The sequence below is a fragment of the Gopherus evgoodei genome, chromosome 6, assembly GCF_007399415.2.
Source record: "Gopherus evgoodei ecotype Sinaloan lineage chromosome 6, rGopEvg1_v1.p, whole genome shotgun sequence".
Lineage (NCBI taxonomy): Eukaryota > Metazoa > Chordata > Testudines > Testudinidae > Gopherus > Gopherus evgoodei.
Genome location: NC_044327.1, coordinates 110,303,892 through 110,320,966, shown reverse-complemented (window position 1 = coordinate 110,320,966; position 17,075 = coordinate 110,303,892). Strand labels below are relative to the sequence as shown.

At 36.4% G+C, this 17,075-nt stretch overlaps 1 protein-coding gene across 4 annotated transcripts in view; it reads left to right on the top strand.

Annotated features, from left to right (window-relative positions):
- Positions 1-17,075, top strand: part of NIPBL (NIPBL cohesin loading factor) — a 328,437-nt gene that overhangs the window by 201,369 nt on the left and 109,993 nt on the right. For all 4 annotated transcript variants that reach the window (XM_030567521.1, XM_030567520.1, XM_030567523.1 and 1 more), the window contains 6 exons: positions 4,360-4,542; positions 10,379-10,579; positions 10,800-10,871; positions 10,964-11,053; positions 12,436-12,539; positions 14,407-14,493. In XM_030567521.1, coding sequence (XP_030423381.1) covers positions 4,360-4,542; positions 10,379-10,579; positions 10,800-10,871; positions 10,964-11,053; positions 12,436-12,539; positions 14,407-14,493 — 737 coding nt within the window. The remainder of the gene's footprint in view (positions 1-4,359; positions 4,543-10,378; positions 10,580-10,799; positions 10,872-10,963; positions 11,054-12,435; positions 12,540-14,406; positions 14,494-17,075) is intronic.

Below are 17,075 nucleotides of genomic sequence, written 5' to 3'. Positions count from 1 at the left end.
TTGCCCAAAGTCCAGGAATTGTATCCAGATCCTCTCACGTTCCAGGTTAGTGTCCTAACCACAGGACAGTGGTTCCTCTGATGTGGTCCCATGTCTGTCCCCCTTCAAAAATGTCTCCACTGACTCCATGCAAGTCCCTGGACTGTTTCTGTGTCCTTACCCTAGCTCCTTAACATGCAGGTCCCAGGCTGATGCCTGCTTCTCCATGGGCAGAAGGACTGAGGTGGGAGAATCAGTGGGCTGGACAGGCAGAAGACGAGATAAGGAGATGATGCAAGAGTAGTGGAAGGACAAACGTGCAACCACTACACTACATTCTATGCCTAGAATAATCAGTGGCAAGGAGCCAGAGGCAGTGGAGTGGGGAAGATGAGTTGTGGTGTGTGCAAATACTGAGAAACTATTTTTTTTAAAAAACAAGGCAATTAAATGCCTTAAAACTTTATTAAAACAGAGTTAAAGTTGCACGGTAGAGCCTTGTGAAGAGTGACTAAACTTAAACCTTTGAAAACCAGGAAATGAAGAGTTAAGATTCACGAGCCCCACAATGCAACTTTACTTTTGCCCTCTTTAGGCATACCCCCAACACATTAATAGCGCATGTACTAGCACTCTGTCCTCACAGATGCTACAGAACACATTGCAAATGAAACGTGCACTTAAGGACCAAGTCTAACACCTTCTATCTGCTAAGGCAAAATTCGGGTGTATGTCAGGTGTAGTAAACAGGAGCTACCTGCACCTGGCCAACATTCAAACACTAACCTTACTCCACGCAAATAACACCAGACTCATTAAATATTATCACCCCTTCACCTTTGTGCTGAGGATTTCTTCTGAGACATTGCCTTTTATTATCCTGTCACTAAACCCTGGAAACCACTGTCACCAGGCTGCTGATAATTCCTATGGCAAGAAGGACACCCTTATGCACTTCTACTGACACAGCCTACAAAGTTCAATGCTCAAATGAGGCATCTTTGATCCCTCATATTCCATATGTGTTTCTCTTCATATTGTAGCCAGGCTGCTTCTTCTAATCCCTTATCCATTCAGTACAGCTACGCCTAAGATAGTGAACGCAGCTGGACTGCATGTCGATAAATGCTGGAATTCGAATCTGTGGAAGAGAGTACAAGCAATGGCACATTGGCTTAATCCTTTCTCGTATCTACTTATTATAAATTCATTGATGTTAAGACTAGAAGGGACAGTAGACCATCTAATCTGATAACTTGCGTATCTCAGGCTAGAGAATTTCATCCAGTTATGCCTGTACTGAGCCTGTTAACTTGTGATTGACTAAAACATCTTTTAGTAAATCTTGGTTTGAAGGCATTCAAAGATGGGGAATCCATTCTCCTTGATGGTTTGTTAATCTTTACACCACCCTTATGGAGCCATTCCTAGTGTTTGTTGCCATCTCCAGCTGGTAAAGTTAAAGTTGCATTGCAAGGGTAGCATGTGTCTTAACTCTTCATTTCCTGGTTCATAGTGGTTTAAATTTAGCCACACTGTATTCTGGGATGTCACAATGCGCTACTGGGCAACCTTACCTCTGGATTAACTAAGTTTGGGGGCATTTAATTGTACAATAGGCTTTTAGTCTTTTGTAGTAAAATAAAGATTCCAACAGACAAAATGCTATACCGTGAAAGACTTCTGATCGTATTATTGGATAGTGTAAATAAAGGAAGGTGAGGGAACCAATTTACTTTTTTTTCAGGTTGTAAAATAAATGCAAATACCATGACATTTCTCAGAATAAAATCAACTGATAATTTGTATTATTAATTTAGATGATCAACTAGGAAGGTATTTTAATTAAAATTAAAGGTGTTTTTTGTAATTACAGGTACAGGCTGAAATTGTTTATGTGAATCTAAGAATTTTAGGGAAAAACATTATTCTGGAAAAGCGTAACAAGATGTCTTTTTTTGATCACTGAACTCGAGGACTTGTCAGGTTACTTGCGTGAATTTATTTTTAAAGTAATTTTTTAATATTAACTGTCAAAGCTTTTAATATACATTTGAACCCTCAGACTGAAGCTGTTTTAGAGCACTTTTTCAGAAAAAGTACATTTTTGTATGCCAACCTCCCTACATACTTTTCTAGTATGTCTGATTACAGTATTATTTAATTGTGGATCACAGAAATGTTGTTTTAACTAGGAAATATTATATTTGGATCTGCAAAACTTTATCGTGTTTCACAGACAAGGTTATAACACCCATCTTGTTTGTACTGTAGAACTGAAATACGCTTTAACCATGTTGGGGGCAACAATGTTCTCACAGGGTTCACCAATGTGTGTGATTATGATGTGGTTAGGACTTTACAGAGGTCCTGTAGTAAATTGTTCTAAAGAGTACACCGGTGTATTAATTTTTGCTAAATGTGAAAAGTGATGGATTGTATCTGACAACATATCTATTCAGAATTTTTTTTGTTTACAATGCTGTACAGTAAAATACATATACATAAAATGTCTTTATATTTTAAAATGTGAAGATTCCTAAGTATTAAGTATAAAGTATCTTGGTAAAATTATGACGTTTCATTATGATTATTTTGATTGTTACAAATATATTGTAGTGTACAAATATAAAAAAGGATTAACATACATGGTAGCTAATATCTTAAAGGCACTTCATCAACGTATCCTAGTCAATTTCCAGACTTAAATGGAATTTCAGGTAATTCACCTGCCCCTGTTGCCTCCTGCCAATTTTTGTGGTTTTATAAATCTTTTCTAAAGAAAACTGCAAAATGTTTTCCCCTCCTATACTACTGTTCAAAAAGGCACACAAACTAGAGGAAAAAGTGACTGACTGTGCAGTATGCTAACAGTAAAACAAACTATACACTAAAGCCTATCAAATGCAAAAACTAAATACATTGAAAATAAAACATCGAGGAAAATTTGATCTTAAATATTTTAGGAAATAAAAATCACATTTCTGTTTGACAGTTAAGTTGTGCGTCCTTTTAAATTTTTATAAGTATCTTGTAAATTTGAAGCAGAGCAAAATCATTAGTGTGTGTTTTCTAGACTAATGCTTGTTACCATAAGGCTCATTTCTTATGCATAAACTTAGATTTTCCAGGTATTTCTATATGAACCTGAACAAATGAGGCTCTGTATATATAATAACCTCTACTCTTCTCAAGAGAATTTGATGAGAGGTGATTTGTACAGAGCAGATCCTATCCTGCTGAATGCAACAAGAAAGAAAATACTAAAAACTGAGTTGCAGAAACATGTTCTTCTCCCCTGCCACTCCTTGTCTTCCTCCCATAGTTGCTTTTTGTCGTGCCTTTATTTAGGTCACAATTCTCTAAAGACTTATGCACGTGCTTTTTGTGCTATGAGTAGTCTCATTAACTTCAGTGAAGCTATTCAGTACATAAATATACGCACCTGTATTACATAAATATACGCACCTGTATAAGTCTATGCAGGATTGGGGCATTGGAACCGGTGCTGAAGCATAATACTTGGTCTTTGAACTAATTTGGTTTCCCTGGCTGATTGCTAAGAAATACATGCAACACCCTCCCTATAGAAGAGTGTCTTTAAGAGGTCCTGGCCTTGTATAGGCCTAACAACACTACCAAAATGTGTGATGATAACAGTATGATGCTACATAAACTTTCTGGTACTGTAAGGAATAGTATTAGAAAATAGTGTACTACTATTTGCTGTTTCTTTTTATTTGGTACCTAATCAATCACTTCAGTTTTTTTTAAGTGTTTGTGTTAAGCTTAAGAAAAGAGCAACAAAAATGAACTCTGTAATAGCCCCCCCAAAAGTTGTATTTCCACATATGAAACAATTGAGATGTGCTAGTCATCTGGCCTTATTTTAAGGTTAACAACCTTGTAAATTCTGATTGCTTTTGTCTCCACCTGCTGATATTGCAAAGTAATCCTCTTATGTGCACTGGTAAAGGAGATGTTGCAGAATAAGTAGAAATGTGCCAGGATGCATACTGAATCCTGAGTTAGCCTAATTTTTTTAAACACTTCTGCAAATTTGGAGAACCAACTGACATAAGACCCTGTTTAGTGGGAGTGAGGGAAGTGTATGTGAAGGTCGCTGGTTGAATTTGTATCATGTATATGCTGATAAACATTTTTTAAAAGTACATTCGTAAGAGATGCAGTATGATGATTTTAATTGTAAAGTTGACAAAATCTAAAACTTTGGACACACATCAGTTACTTTCAAGAATATCTAACTATGAGATATTTAGTGGGTGCTGTATTAGAATTACTCCTGAGAAAGAACTACAGGTTTGGTCCCTTACTGTTATCTTCAGATTCACATTTGCTCTTCTTACTCTTCATTAATAGGTAGCATAGATCAGTCAGTGTTAAAGGAGTTGCCTCCTGAGCTCTTGGCAGAAATTGAATCCACCATGCCACTTTGTGAACGTGTGAAAATGAACAAGCGCAAACGTAGCACAGTTAATGAGAAACCAAAATATGCTGAGATCAGTTCTGATGAAGACAATGAAAGTGAAGAAGCTTTTGAATGTAAGTAGTACATCATTCTATTACTACTATTAAACAGCAGAATAACTCTTTGCTCTTGCTAACAGATTTCTTAGCTGACTGATTGAAACAATATAAGAACAAGTTAAGTTTGGGGTCTAGATAACTTGTTGACTGAGTAACTTATTTTGAAGAAAAATTACTAAACCTAAGTTTACCACTCAAGATAAATAGGTAGCTTGTTAGAATTCTCTCCCCAATCCTACATGTATGGCAGGGTGTCTCATAGACTTTTTCACTTGTTCTGCAGGACACTTTTAGACTCAGGTTAAAGAAAAGACCATTAAAAAAGACTTGAGAAGTTTTACATGAATAATATTCTATATGAAAATGTTGAAAAAATAATTTAATGAATTTGGTGACCACCCACACTTCAAAATTGAATATTTATCATCTTACTTCACCCATACTTTAATTCTAGTGTGACTTTTGTAGTCAGGGATCTCAAACTCCTAGTGCTGTAACATAATGCTATGTACGATCTTAAAAATTAGTTTTGTAAATTCTCATGTCCCTTCCATGTCTGACAAACTGAACTGGGGAATATTCCCCTTCTCCCTGGAGCACTGAAAGCAGACTAATAGATTTCACTGTATACAGGGGCTAGATCAGTCAGAGGTCTAGAATTGAGCATAGCAAGTAACTCTCGCTGTAATGTGGCCTTAGAAATGTTTTTAAGCCTCAAAAAAGAAAATGAGCTGTCACTTTTCCTAACTGGAAACACAAGAAAACAAAAAAATGGAGACTCTTGGACTCCTTCTGCCCAGTGGGTTTCTCAGGCACAACCCTTCCTGGACTGCCTCATCCTCTGGGGGGTGGACGGACGGTATTATTGCTTGGACAAATCAAAATTACTTCTAACAGCTCTTGAGATAACCTTTGCAATCAGCCCTGAATGGAAGTGACTTGGGGGAGGAGAGGCAAGATGGTCATCAAAATCATGTATTATAATCTGATACTGAGCTCCCATGGGTCTGAGTGAGACCACAGACAATTCTGTCACCTACTATAAAAGAGAAATCTCACCATATTAGATGGAAACCCAAAGAGGAGTACACTAGCTTTTCTTTTAAAGACACCAATGGCTGCTGTTATGACCATGATGTACAGAATCTTGAGGCACCAGGCTATTAATCTTCACCATGGCCAAAGTTTAACAGAGGGTTGCCTGAAGATTCCATATTGGGTTTTTTGGTGTTTAATATATTCTGGAAAGGTGGAAGGGAGGAGGGAGGGCTGTAGCGAGGGCTGTAGCGAGGTAGCAAAATTTACAGGTGATGTAAAGTTACTTTTATTTGTCCATATCAGAAAAGACTATGAGGAAATCCAGAAAGACCTAAAAAAGTCATGTAAATGAGCAACATAGTGGCAAATGAAATTGAATGTTGATAAATACAAAATAATCACATTGCAAGGAAAAATTTAAACAACTCTTACACCTTACAGGATTCAAAATGTGATTACTCAAGAAAAGGGCCAGAGTGTCATTGTAGAAACTTAAGTGAAAATCTCTACTCAGTCTGCAGCTCCAGTCAAAAAAGCAGTTAAAATGCACAAAGAATAGGATGGTGAATAATACAAATATTCTTGTAATGCCTTTATACATCAATGGTGCAGCCTCATCTGGAGTACTGTGTATGGTACTGCCCATGCCATTTCAGAAAAGATATTGCAGAAATAGAGGGAGTTCAGAGAAGAGTGAAAAGAATGATCAAAAGCATGTAAAAACTTTGGTATGAAGAGAGGGAGTGAATTGGAATTGTCCCCTTAGCATGGAGATGAATAAGTGAGGACATGATAAAAGTATATAAAGTAATAAATCGCAATGAGAAGGTAGACTGAGAAATTCTTTTTTCCCTTTCACCTAACACAAGAACAAAGGGAGCATTCAATTAAATTAAAAGGTGGGAAATTCAAAACGAATAAAAGTATTTTTTCACACAACTTGGATTTAGCTGTGGAACTCATTGCCATGGGAAGTTGCTGAGGCCAAGAATTTAAAAAGATTGAAAAATACATTGGGTATTTTTGGATATCAAGAAAATTATAATTCTGGATAAACAATTTTGGAACGGATATTAAACCTGTTCCATGGCTTACATCAAGCTTTACCTCTCAGAGATCAGGATGAAACCTAATGTGGGGTCAGATTATCCCACATATGCCTACTTGCATTGTCCTTGCATCTTATTCAGAAGTATCTGGTACTTTAAAACTGGTGGGAAGTTTTTTTTCAACAGTTTCATTTCAGAATTTTTTTATTTTGGGGAATAGTTTTCAACTTTTATAGTTTTATTTTTCATATTTACATTTCTATTATTTTCACATATCATGCCATTAATGGTGGTGCATAATATACTCTGCTCCTACTGACATGACATAATGACATGGTTGAAATATTCTATTTTTGTTTTATTGTACTAGAAGTCTTAAGGGGAGTTGCAACTTAATACTGATTGAGCTAGAAAAGAAGATAAAATGTTTGTCAATACTAAATTGTGGCTAGCCTTCATGGTTTTAAAACAATAAAATTGAAAGTATATTATTTTCATATGACATCCGTCATAGGGCTTCCTCCTCCTGATTTGTTATGAAATGTGAAAATAAGAAAAGAAACAATTTCAGAATCATCATTTTCAGAATGAAATTTTGTTCCACTTTGGGATGAAAACAAATTTTGAAATGTCCATACTTCCTATGAACCAAAAATTCTGATTTTGAACCAGCTCTACTGATATTATCCCTGTAAGAGACAGAATGCTGGACTAGATGGCCTGCAGAACTTTTTTACTAGTGATGATGCACGTTTCAAGGAGGCCCTTTCCTTGTTTTCAGATCCCAAATTCATTTGCAGGAAGCTAGGTTAAATACACATTTATTTGCCAAATGAAGAAAACTTTATCTGGAAATTGTCAGTACAGACGCTCCCTGGGTTACGCAAACCCGACTTACGAAAATCCGGACTTACGGGAAAAAGTTCCGTAATTATTATTTTTTTGGGTGTAATTGTCGGAGATAGGTTCCCGACTCAAGCAAAATTCGACTTACACAAGGACACCTTGTGTAAATCGGGGAGCTTCTGTAGAGTAATGCCATTTTTAGAGTCACTTTCCAGAGTAAACCTATGTTATATGATGGGCTTGTCTAGATGAACAATTAGTATGCAGTAAGCTAGAGTGTAAATCTACAGCTCACTAGCATGCTGCGCACTCACTGTTCTTGTGGACCTTGCTATCCTGCACTAAAAGTTCCCTAGTTTGCACAGTCACTAGAACTACTGGTCCCTCAGGCCAAGGTAAAAATACAGGCCACTTAGCAAAAATTCGAAGTTACTTTCAGCATCGAGCATTTTGGGACAGGTCCTCTACTGCTCAGTGGAGAAGAAATAAGTATGCTTGTTAAGATACAAATCCTCTGCAGCACAGATTTGAGAGCAGCATATAAGATGCCTAATATCCACCTCTTAAAATCCTCCCTTAATGCTTGCTTTCATTCTAAAGAAAAACTCTTTTTAGAAAACTTAACTGAAAATTAGGTATTGGCTCTGTGAAACATCAGGTACTCTACTTACGTTTAGATAAATCAGCCTCAAAATGAACTAAGATCTGATACTAAGGAAGAATAAAACAGATTTTTGTAAACTTCTGGAATAAGGGGAGTTCACCTGACTCCACAAAAGGTTTGGCACCTTTTGAAAAGGTGGTGGCTTTTTGGTTTTGTTTTTTAAATCAGCAGTTCGGGTTTATACAGTGTCATTCTTTTAAGAGATGTGACAGAGCCTGGACAGTCCCCCAAGAACTTATTTCCCTTCCAGTATTTCTCCCAACTTCCAAGCCTCCCAGATTGCTTTCCTTGTCTCCAAGTAGTTTCATGGGCAATTGCTTTGCTAGCTTTCTGCCGCTGCCACACACATTCTCAACCATTTTTATTAATTCCATAAGTGCACCAATCTCACTTGGAATTAATCACTGTTCAGCTGTTTGAATTTCTACCAGAACTTGATTAGCCTGTGGGATATTTGTCCTATTATCAGTTCTACTGGCTACAGTTACTGTCTATGGTTTCAGCCACAATCTCATTCTCTGGCTCTGAGGTTCTGGTTCTAGCTTCCGTCTTTTTGCTACTTACCTTCAGAACATTGAATTTTGTGTAATGTATCACAATTAAAATTTAAAAAATCCTAAAACCCAGTTTTTTAAAGGTATTTAGGCATTCCTGTGCTCGACAGTGATTGGATTGGATTTAAGAACTTAAGAATAGAAGAATGGCCATACTGGACCAGACCAATAGTCTGTTTTGGCCAGTACCCTGTCTTTTGACAGTGGCCAGTGCCAAATGCTTCAGAGGGAATGAACAGAACAGGCAATCACTGAGTGATCCATCCTCTGTCGTCCAGTCCCAGCTTCTGACATTGAGAGGTTTGGGGACACCCAGAGTATGGGGTGGCATCCCTGACCATCTTGGCTAATAGCCATTGATAGACCTGTCTTTCATGAACTTACCTAACTTTTTTTTTTTTTTTGGCCTTCACAACATCCCCTGGCAATGAGTTCCACATCTTCACTGTGCATTCTGTGAAGTAGTGCTTCTTTATATTTGTTTTAAATCTGATGCCTATTAATTTCATCAGATGACTCCTTAGTTCGTGTGTTATGTGAAGGGGTAAATAACACTTCTTTATGCACTTTCTCCGCATTGGTCATGTTTTTACACACCTGTAAAATATCCTGCCTTAGTCATTTCTTTTCTAAACTGAACAGTCCCAATGTCTTTAATTGCTCCTCTGTTCCATACCCATAATCGTTTTGTTACCCTTCTCTGTACCTTTTCCAATTCTAATATATCTTTTTTGAGACAAGCAACCATTGCTGCACGCAGTATTCAAGATATGGGCATAACATAGATTTTATATAGTGGCGTTATGATATTTTCTGTCGTATTATCTATTCCTTTGTTAATGGTTCCTAACATTGTTAGCTTTTTTGACTGCTGCTGCACCTTGAGCAGATGTTTTCAGAGAACTGTCCACAGTGACTCCAAGATCTCCTCCTTGAGTGGTAACAGCTAATTTAGTCCCTACCCTTTTGTATGTATAACTGGGATCATGTTTTTCAATGTGCATTACTTTGCATTTATCAACATTGAATTTCATCTGCCATTTTGTTGCCCAGTCACCCAGTATTGTGAGATCCCTTTGTAACTCTTCACAGTCTGCTTTGGACTTAACAGTCTTGAGTAATTTTGTATAAGATACACATTTTGCCACCTCACTGTTTAGCCCTTTGTCCAGGAACAGCACTGGTTTCCTAAGTGTCTAAATCTCTTTTGAAAATGAGATTTAGGCCTCTAAATCAGTTAGGCATTGCAATACCTAAATACCTTTGAAAATATGGGCTTAACTGACTTAAACTCCTAAATCCCATTTTCAAAAATGATGTAGGTATTCAGAACCTCAAGTCTCATTGAAAGTCCATGAGAGCTGGGGTTCTAGATGCCTAATAAAAATGAAACTTGGGAGCCCAAGTGACTTATGCACTTATGAAAATTTTACCCTTCAACTTTCCCTCCCTTAGTCTATTTAAAAGGGCCGGTGTTCTGAGTAAGTTTTAAAAAAATTTAACAGGCTTCTCTTCCTGTTTCAGGCATGGACTTTATACCTTCTTCAAAAAATATTATTAGGATAATGGCATGGCTGGGTTTTTTATGTTACAGGTTTATAATGCACACTTGCTTAATGTAACAATAGTACACAAATTTGCTTAAACTTGTAAATCATTGTGATTTCAGTTTATCTAACGAAAACTTGCTTCATTTTTAGCATCTCGGAAAAGACACAAAAAGGACAGAGATGATGATAAAGCTTGGGAGTATGAAGAGCATGATAAGAGAAGTTCTGGTGATCATAAGAGAAGCAGTCATCACGAAGGAAGGAGGACTTCTGGTAGTAGCCGTTATCGCAATCGCACTCCAGAAGACTCTGACATGGATGATTATTCTCCTCCTCCGCCCCTCAGTGACGGTAATTCATCAGTATTAAAGTACTTCTTACTCTGTATGATTAATATAAACCTTCCATGCATTCTTAATATAAGCATGTTAAATATGGATAGGCTAGTCTAAAGAATGTTGTTTATGGCTTTTAATATTCATGTATCCAACTTCAGCAGAATATTTTATGAAACTGAACAAAAGCATTTGTTTCAGATATCTTCATTTTAAACTCTGAATTTGTTTACTAGTGGCTAGGAAAATGAAGAAAAAAGAAAAACAAAAGAAAAGGAAGGCTTATGAACCTAAACTAACACCTGAAGGTAACTTTTCAGAAGATTGAATTTGTTGTTTTCTTCAAGTTATGTTGTCTGTTGTATATAACTCAACTATATATACTTTTCTTTTTCACCAGAAATGATGGATTCCTCAACTTTTAAGAGGTTTACTGCTTCAGTAGAAAATATTTTGGAAAATCTGGAAGACATGGATTTTACTACATTTGGTAATATGTCAGAAATTTCTCCACTGCTGTTTTCGTTGTACAAAACTACATGAGGCTTTTACAAAATTTGCATCTAAGTATTTTATTTCAGAGCCTCTTCTTTGTAACTTGGCTGCCTCTGGCGTACACTCTGGGAAATGTCTCCTTTCTCGTTTTTGGCTGCCACCATAGATAAGCTCCTCTTCCATCTTCTAATTGCTCTTCTTCCTCCAACCTTGGTTCCTTGCAGGACTTAGAAGAGAGACAAACCACAACAGATGCAAACCTTAAGCTACTGGGGTGGGGAGAATATCTATCTCAAATGTGATTATCTTCTGCATTACACCTCCCTTAATGGGTCATCAGCAATGGGGATTGAAGATGTTTTGAGAGAGAATGCTCCTAAGGTATTTAGTAGCGTAACTCCCATTGAAAGTTAATGGAACTTGTGCTCCTAAATCCCTGAGGTGCTTTCAGAAATCTCTCCCTACCCCAGCTAAAGCACTAGAGACTGTATTGTAGCAAACAGTTGTGTACTGGCATATGGATAACCTAACAGATCTTTTCTAGCCCTTACCTCTGTAAAAATAAACAAATAAACAATCACTTGTACAACCTATGTATGCAATCAGTAGCTTTTCAAACTACTGAGTGAAATTTAACTAAAAAGCTGTTTGGGAATTTTCCAGTGACACTTACTTTATCAGAAAATGTTGATTTGTAGAAACCAAAACTGTTAGTGGGAAAGGGATGGTTTTGAAAAATCTCCCAGTTGGAAAAAATGTTTGAAAAGTTTCAAACACTGAAATATCACATTTCAATATTTTGGAAACAATTTTTTTGTTTGAAATGACACGTCATTTGGAAATTTTAATTAATTTATACCAAAAATGGTTAAAAACATAAGTATTAACATTGAAATAAAACATTTTGATTGACCTAATCGGATTTTTTTTTGGCCAGGGTAGCGGATGGGTTATCAGGTCACAATTTGGAATGGAAAAATGGTTTTGAAATCTTAAATTCATATGGGTTGGGAAAATTGTTTCCCATCCAGTTCTAATTATACATTTTTAGATATTTTATAAAACATTCAGTGATGTTATAGACATTTTTAATCCATTGATAGTGCAAAAATGTTTATTTGTAGAATGACATCCATTTTTCTTTTTGATTTTTTTTTTGAGGCAAAGGAATTCTCTAATTGGTTAAATGAACTGCTTGTTTAGCTGGACATATTCAAATACTTTGGCCAAAGATTTTCAGAAATGAGTGCCTGAATTTAGACTCCTAAATCCATATAAATCAGAATAAGCAGCCTGTTTTTAAAACTAGTGAAGATAATTGGAATGGATATAAACTTTTATTTTATTTAATTTATTTATTTATTTATTTATTTAAAGGTGATGATGATGAGATTCCACAGGAGTTGCTATTGGGAAAACATCAGCTTAGTGAGTTGGGTAGTGAATCTGCAAAAATTAAGGCAATGGGCATTATGGACAAGGTATGTCATGATCTTCAAATACATTTCCCCTCTGTAACAGTGTTCTTACTACTTCCTGTTCTTTGCTTGCCTCAGTTTCCCTCCTTTCAGTGAGTGGTCCTCAGTGCTTCGTTTCACTGAGATGATGTAGCTAGAGGGTGATGTCACAAAGTCCACCCTTTCCAGAGTACAACAGCAGTCTTCTTCCCAGGCATCTCACTGGATTTCCTTTTCCCAGGCCCAGTAGTCTTACATCCCTGTTAATGCAGGGTTCCCTTCCCTGGGCTAAACAATATCTGTGCCCTTAACTGGCTATGACTTTCTTTTTGTGCCCTCTTGGGCTTCAATTTTGGGGTTTATCCTGTTGAAGCAGGTTATTGGTATCACCCCTCTAAGATTAATACTCTCTTCCTAGTACACCGCTACCTCGATATAACACCACCCAATATAACATGAATTTGGATATAATGCAGTAAAGCAGTGCTCCGGGAGGGCGGGGCTGTGCACTCCGGTGGATCAAAGCAAGTACAATATAACATGGTTTCACTTATAATGTGGTAAGATTTTTTAGATCCCAAGGACAGTGTTATATCGAGGTAGAGGTGTATGAGTTTCCAACCCTGTGATTCTATACTATGGGCTCTCTGTTCTCAGCCTCACTACTATCTTCACTCTGTCTTTCCAGGGCCACTTCTTATGAAGACTTCTGGATTCCTTAGTATATGAGCCTCTTCCTATAGTTTTCGATAACCCCAGGTCTAAACTCCTTTCTGGCCTTATCCATGGGTGCCCTCACTCCTCTTCCCAGATATTAGCCCTTGTTCCCTACAAATCTCTTTAGGCTCAGCTTCTACTGACTGGAGTTCTTGCCAGTTTCTACATCATACTGAGCACAAACAGCTCTTTTACAAAGGTTGTATATCACCTGAGTCATGATCCCTCAGTCACTTGAGGTCTACATCTCCCAGAAACCAGTGGCCTTAAAGAACTGAGTTCCAGTAAGACCTGGGCTATTGGCTCCCATTCTTAAAGGGTCCAGCAAGCTCCACTCATTTCTTGGTCTTAATTTATAGAACATGAGTAGGTCATGTAGAACTACTTTATTTTCAGCACAGTCCCCCTGTGAGAATAAAATATATATGCAGCAGTTCCAAAACAGTGTTGAAATTGTTTTGTGCTTGTCCATAAACTTTAGAATAAATTAAAAACAAAACTTTCTCTAGCCAACCAGGGTTCATTATTAGTGGTTTGTTTTGGCAAATTCTGATTCCTGGCACTGGGAAGATAGCAGTGGCAGGTATACATAATGAAACATATTCCCCTACATTTTTCTAGTTTGAAGTGTAATCTGAGTGAACAGTTTTTGTGGAAAGTGTTCTAATTAATGATAAAAAATTTAACCTATATCTCTAAAATTACATTTTGATGAGAAAAATTCAGTGAATTCATATTATAAAATTGATTGCAACATGAAAACTGACTTCATACTGTAGTTTATTCAAGATTTTTATATTGTGTAATTCAAGTGACAAACCTTTAGAAACTACTACTAATCCCCTTGTGTTGTAAAAAAACGAACAAAAAAACAAAACAGAAGACTAATGGAATGTTGTTTATTTTTAATTTCTACACAGACATCACCATTATTACTGTTGCTTCATATTTAGTTTTATTATATGATCAGAATGCTCAGGCGTGATTGTGGCCTCACTGTGCTAGAGATTGTACAAACACAAATTAAGATCCTACCCCAAACATTTACAACCTAATTTTTACAACAGAATTACACAGTATGACTTGTTTTCCATACACATGTTTATTTTTAACCACTTAGAAATAATTTGTTTACACTCTTTCTGCTATTTTGATATGATTATTTTTATTTTAGCTTTCAACAGATAAAACAGTGAAAGTCCTGAACATCTTGGAGAAGAATATTCAAGATGGCTCAAAGCTTTCTACGTTACTAAACCATGTGAGTTCAGAGCATAGTTGTTGGCATCACTATATTTTATTAAAATATGCACTTTCATTTTAATCTCAGTAGTAATATTTCCAAAGGAATTTTATTTTCAACTATAAAGGATTTCGAATTTAGCTCACATAATAATTAATACGGTGTGAAATTTTATGCAGATTTCTGTAATCCCTTAGGCAATGCAACAGGTAGTAGTCAATACTTGCCTAATTATATTGTTTCTACAGTGTTCTCCTTGTTGTAAAATACTGTTTAAAAATAGAGTAGATTGGTTGTTCTGTTCTGAAAAATATCATTTAACACATTAGTGTCATTCTCTGACTTTCATTGGCAATTGGCAAACTTGCAGCCAGCATAACTTTATTTGATACCTATCCATTAAACTTCTCATATACTATAGAAGAAAACTGAGCTTTTCTGTAAATCAGATTCTCACCATTTAGAATTGAGAGGAAGAATTTTAATTTGACCTTGATGGATCTACTCACATGCTTAAAGTTAAGCACCTGCATAATTACATGAAGGATTGAGTGAGGGTTATAACCAACGCCCCAAACGTTATTCATGATTTCAGAGCATTTTTCAAAGTTCTTCGTAGGATCTTTTAGAATATTTATCTCTAGATAGATGTTGTAATGCACATTGGAAAACATAATCCCAACTATACATATAAAACGATGAAGTCTAAATTAGCTGTTAGCACTCAAAAAAGAGATCTTGGAGTGATTGTGGATAGGTCTCTGAAAATATCCATTCGATGTGCAGCGGCAGTCAAAAAAGTGAACAGAATGCTGGGAATCGTTAAGAAAGGGATTGATAATAAGACAGAAAATATCATATTACCTCTATATAAATTCATGGTACATCCATATCTTGAATACTGCATACAGATGTGGTCACCTCATCTCAAAAAAGATGTATTGGAATTGGAAAAGGTTCAGAAAGGGGCAACAAGAATGATTAAGGGTATAGAATAGCTGCCATATGAGGAGAGATTAATAAGACTGGAACTTTTCTGCTTGGAAAAGAGACGACTAAGAGGGGATATGAGAGAGATCTATAAAATGACTGGTGCAGAAAAAGTAAATAAGGATGTGTTATTTACTCCTTCTCATAACACAAGAACCCAAATGAACAGGTAGGAGTGGACCACCAAATGAAATTAATAGGCAGCAGATTTAAAACAAACAAAAGGAAGTATTTTTTCACACAATGAACAGTCAACCTGTGGAACTCCTTGCCAGAGGATGTTGCGAAGGCCAAGACTGTAACAGTGTTAAAAAAAGAATTAGATAAGTTCATGGAGGATAGGTCCATCAGTGGCTTTTAGCCAAGATGGATAGGGATGGTGTCCCTAGCGTCTGTTTGCCAGACGCTGGGAATGGGTGACAGGATGGATCACTTGATGATTACCTGTTCTGTTCATTCCCTCTGAAGCATCTGGCATTGGCCACTATCAGAAGACAGGATACTGGGCTAGATGGACCTTTGGTCTAACTCAGTATGACCGTTCTTATTTTCTAAGGACGGTTTAGTTCATAAATGTCTTGTAATTATTTATTTTTCCTTTTTTTAATAGATTGACATTTTGCCACCTTGTCACAAAAATTAAGTTTGTGTATATAAACTAAAATATTAATACTTTAGCTATTAACTGTTTCTATCACATAACACAATGTACCAAGAAGGTAGCCTCTGTTCTTTTGGAAAATTAATAGAAGTGTGCCAATGTGCAGGCATCTTTTTAATATAAATTGGCTTTTCTGTGATTACCCCTTCTCATAATTTGTTAAACATTTGTTATGGGACAGGAAAGTTAGATCTGTCTGAAGCAGATAATCACTCCTCTATAGCTATACCAGCAAACTCAACTAATGGAGATGCAGTTTATATCAGCAAAAGAGTTATTCTGCTGGTGTAGCTTATATGAGTTCCCTGAATGAAATAATCTATACAGGCAAAATAATTTTTTGTTGGTATAACTATGTCTACACTGAGACCTTTCTGGCATATGTTGGTTAAGAATGTTTTTCCCCCACACGCTCCTATTTAACATGGCTATCATGGCAAAACTTTTAAGTGTAGACCCAGGCCTGAGGAAAATGGTAATAGACCAAAGTTAATATATGTGCCTTTGGATTGGAGGCATTTGCACTTAAGAAAAAAATGAACATATTAAATATATCAGAATATTTTATTTTTCTTTTAGATAGGTGGTGATTTCTTCATTTTTCAGTACACAGTTCCAAAATGTCTTTAAAAGTGACCTGTGAAGTGGAGGAGAAAATAGGTTTCTTGTTCCCTTTTCTACTTTTTCTTATTATGTGTGAAGAAAGGACTGTTTTTTTGTTTTTGTTTTTTTAAGTTTGTTTCTGCGTGGCTTGTTTCAATAAACTCAGACCTAATCTTACCTTCATGATGACTGAAAAGCTAGTGATATGGTGACATCATGAGAGCCCAGAGATTGAAAGATGAGCAATTGAGAGGGCAAGGGATTTTTAGTTCAAAAATTTGAGTTTTTATATTAACGCAAATTAACTTGAATGACTAATCAACACTTTGGACAAAGGAAGCCTTTG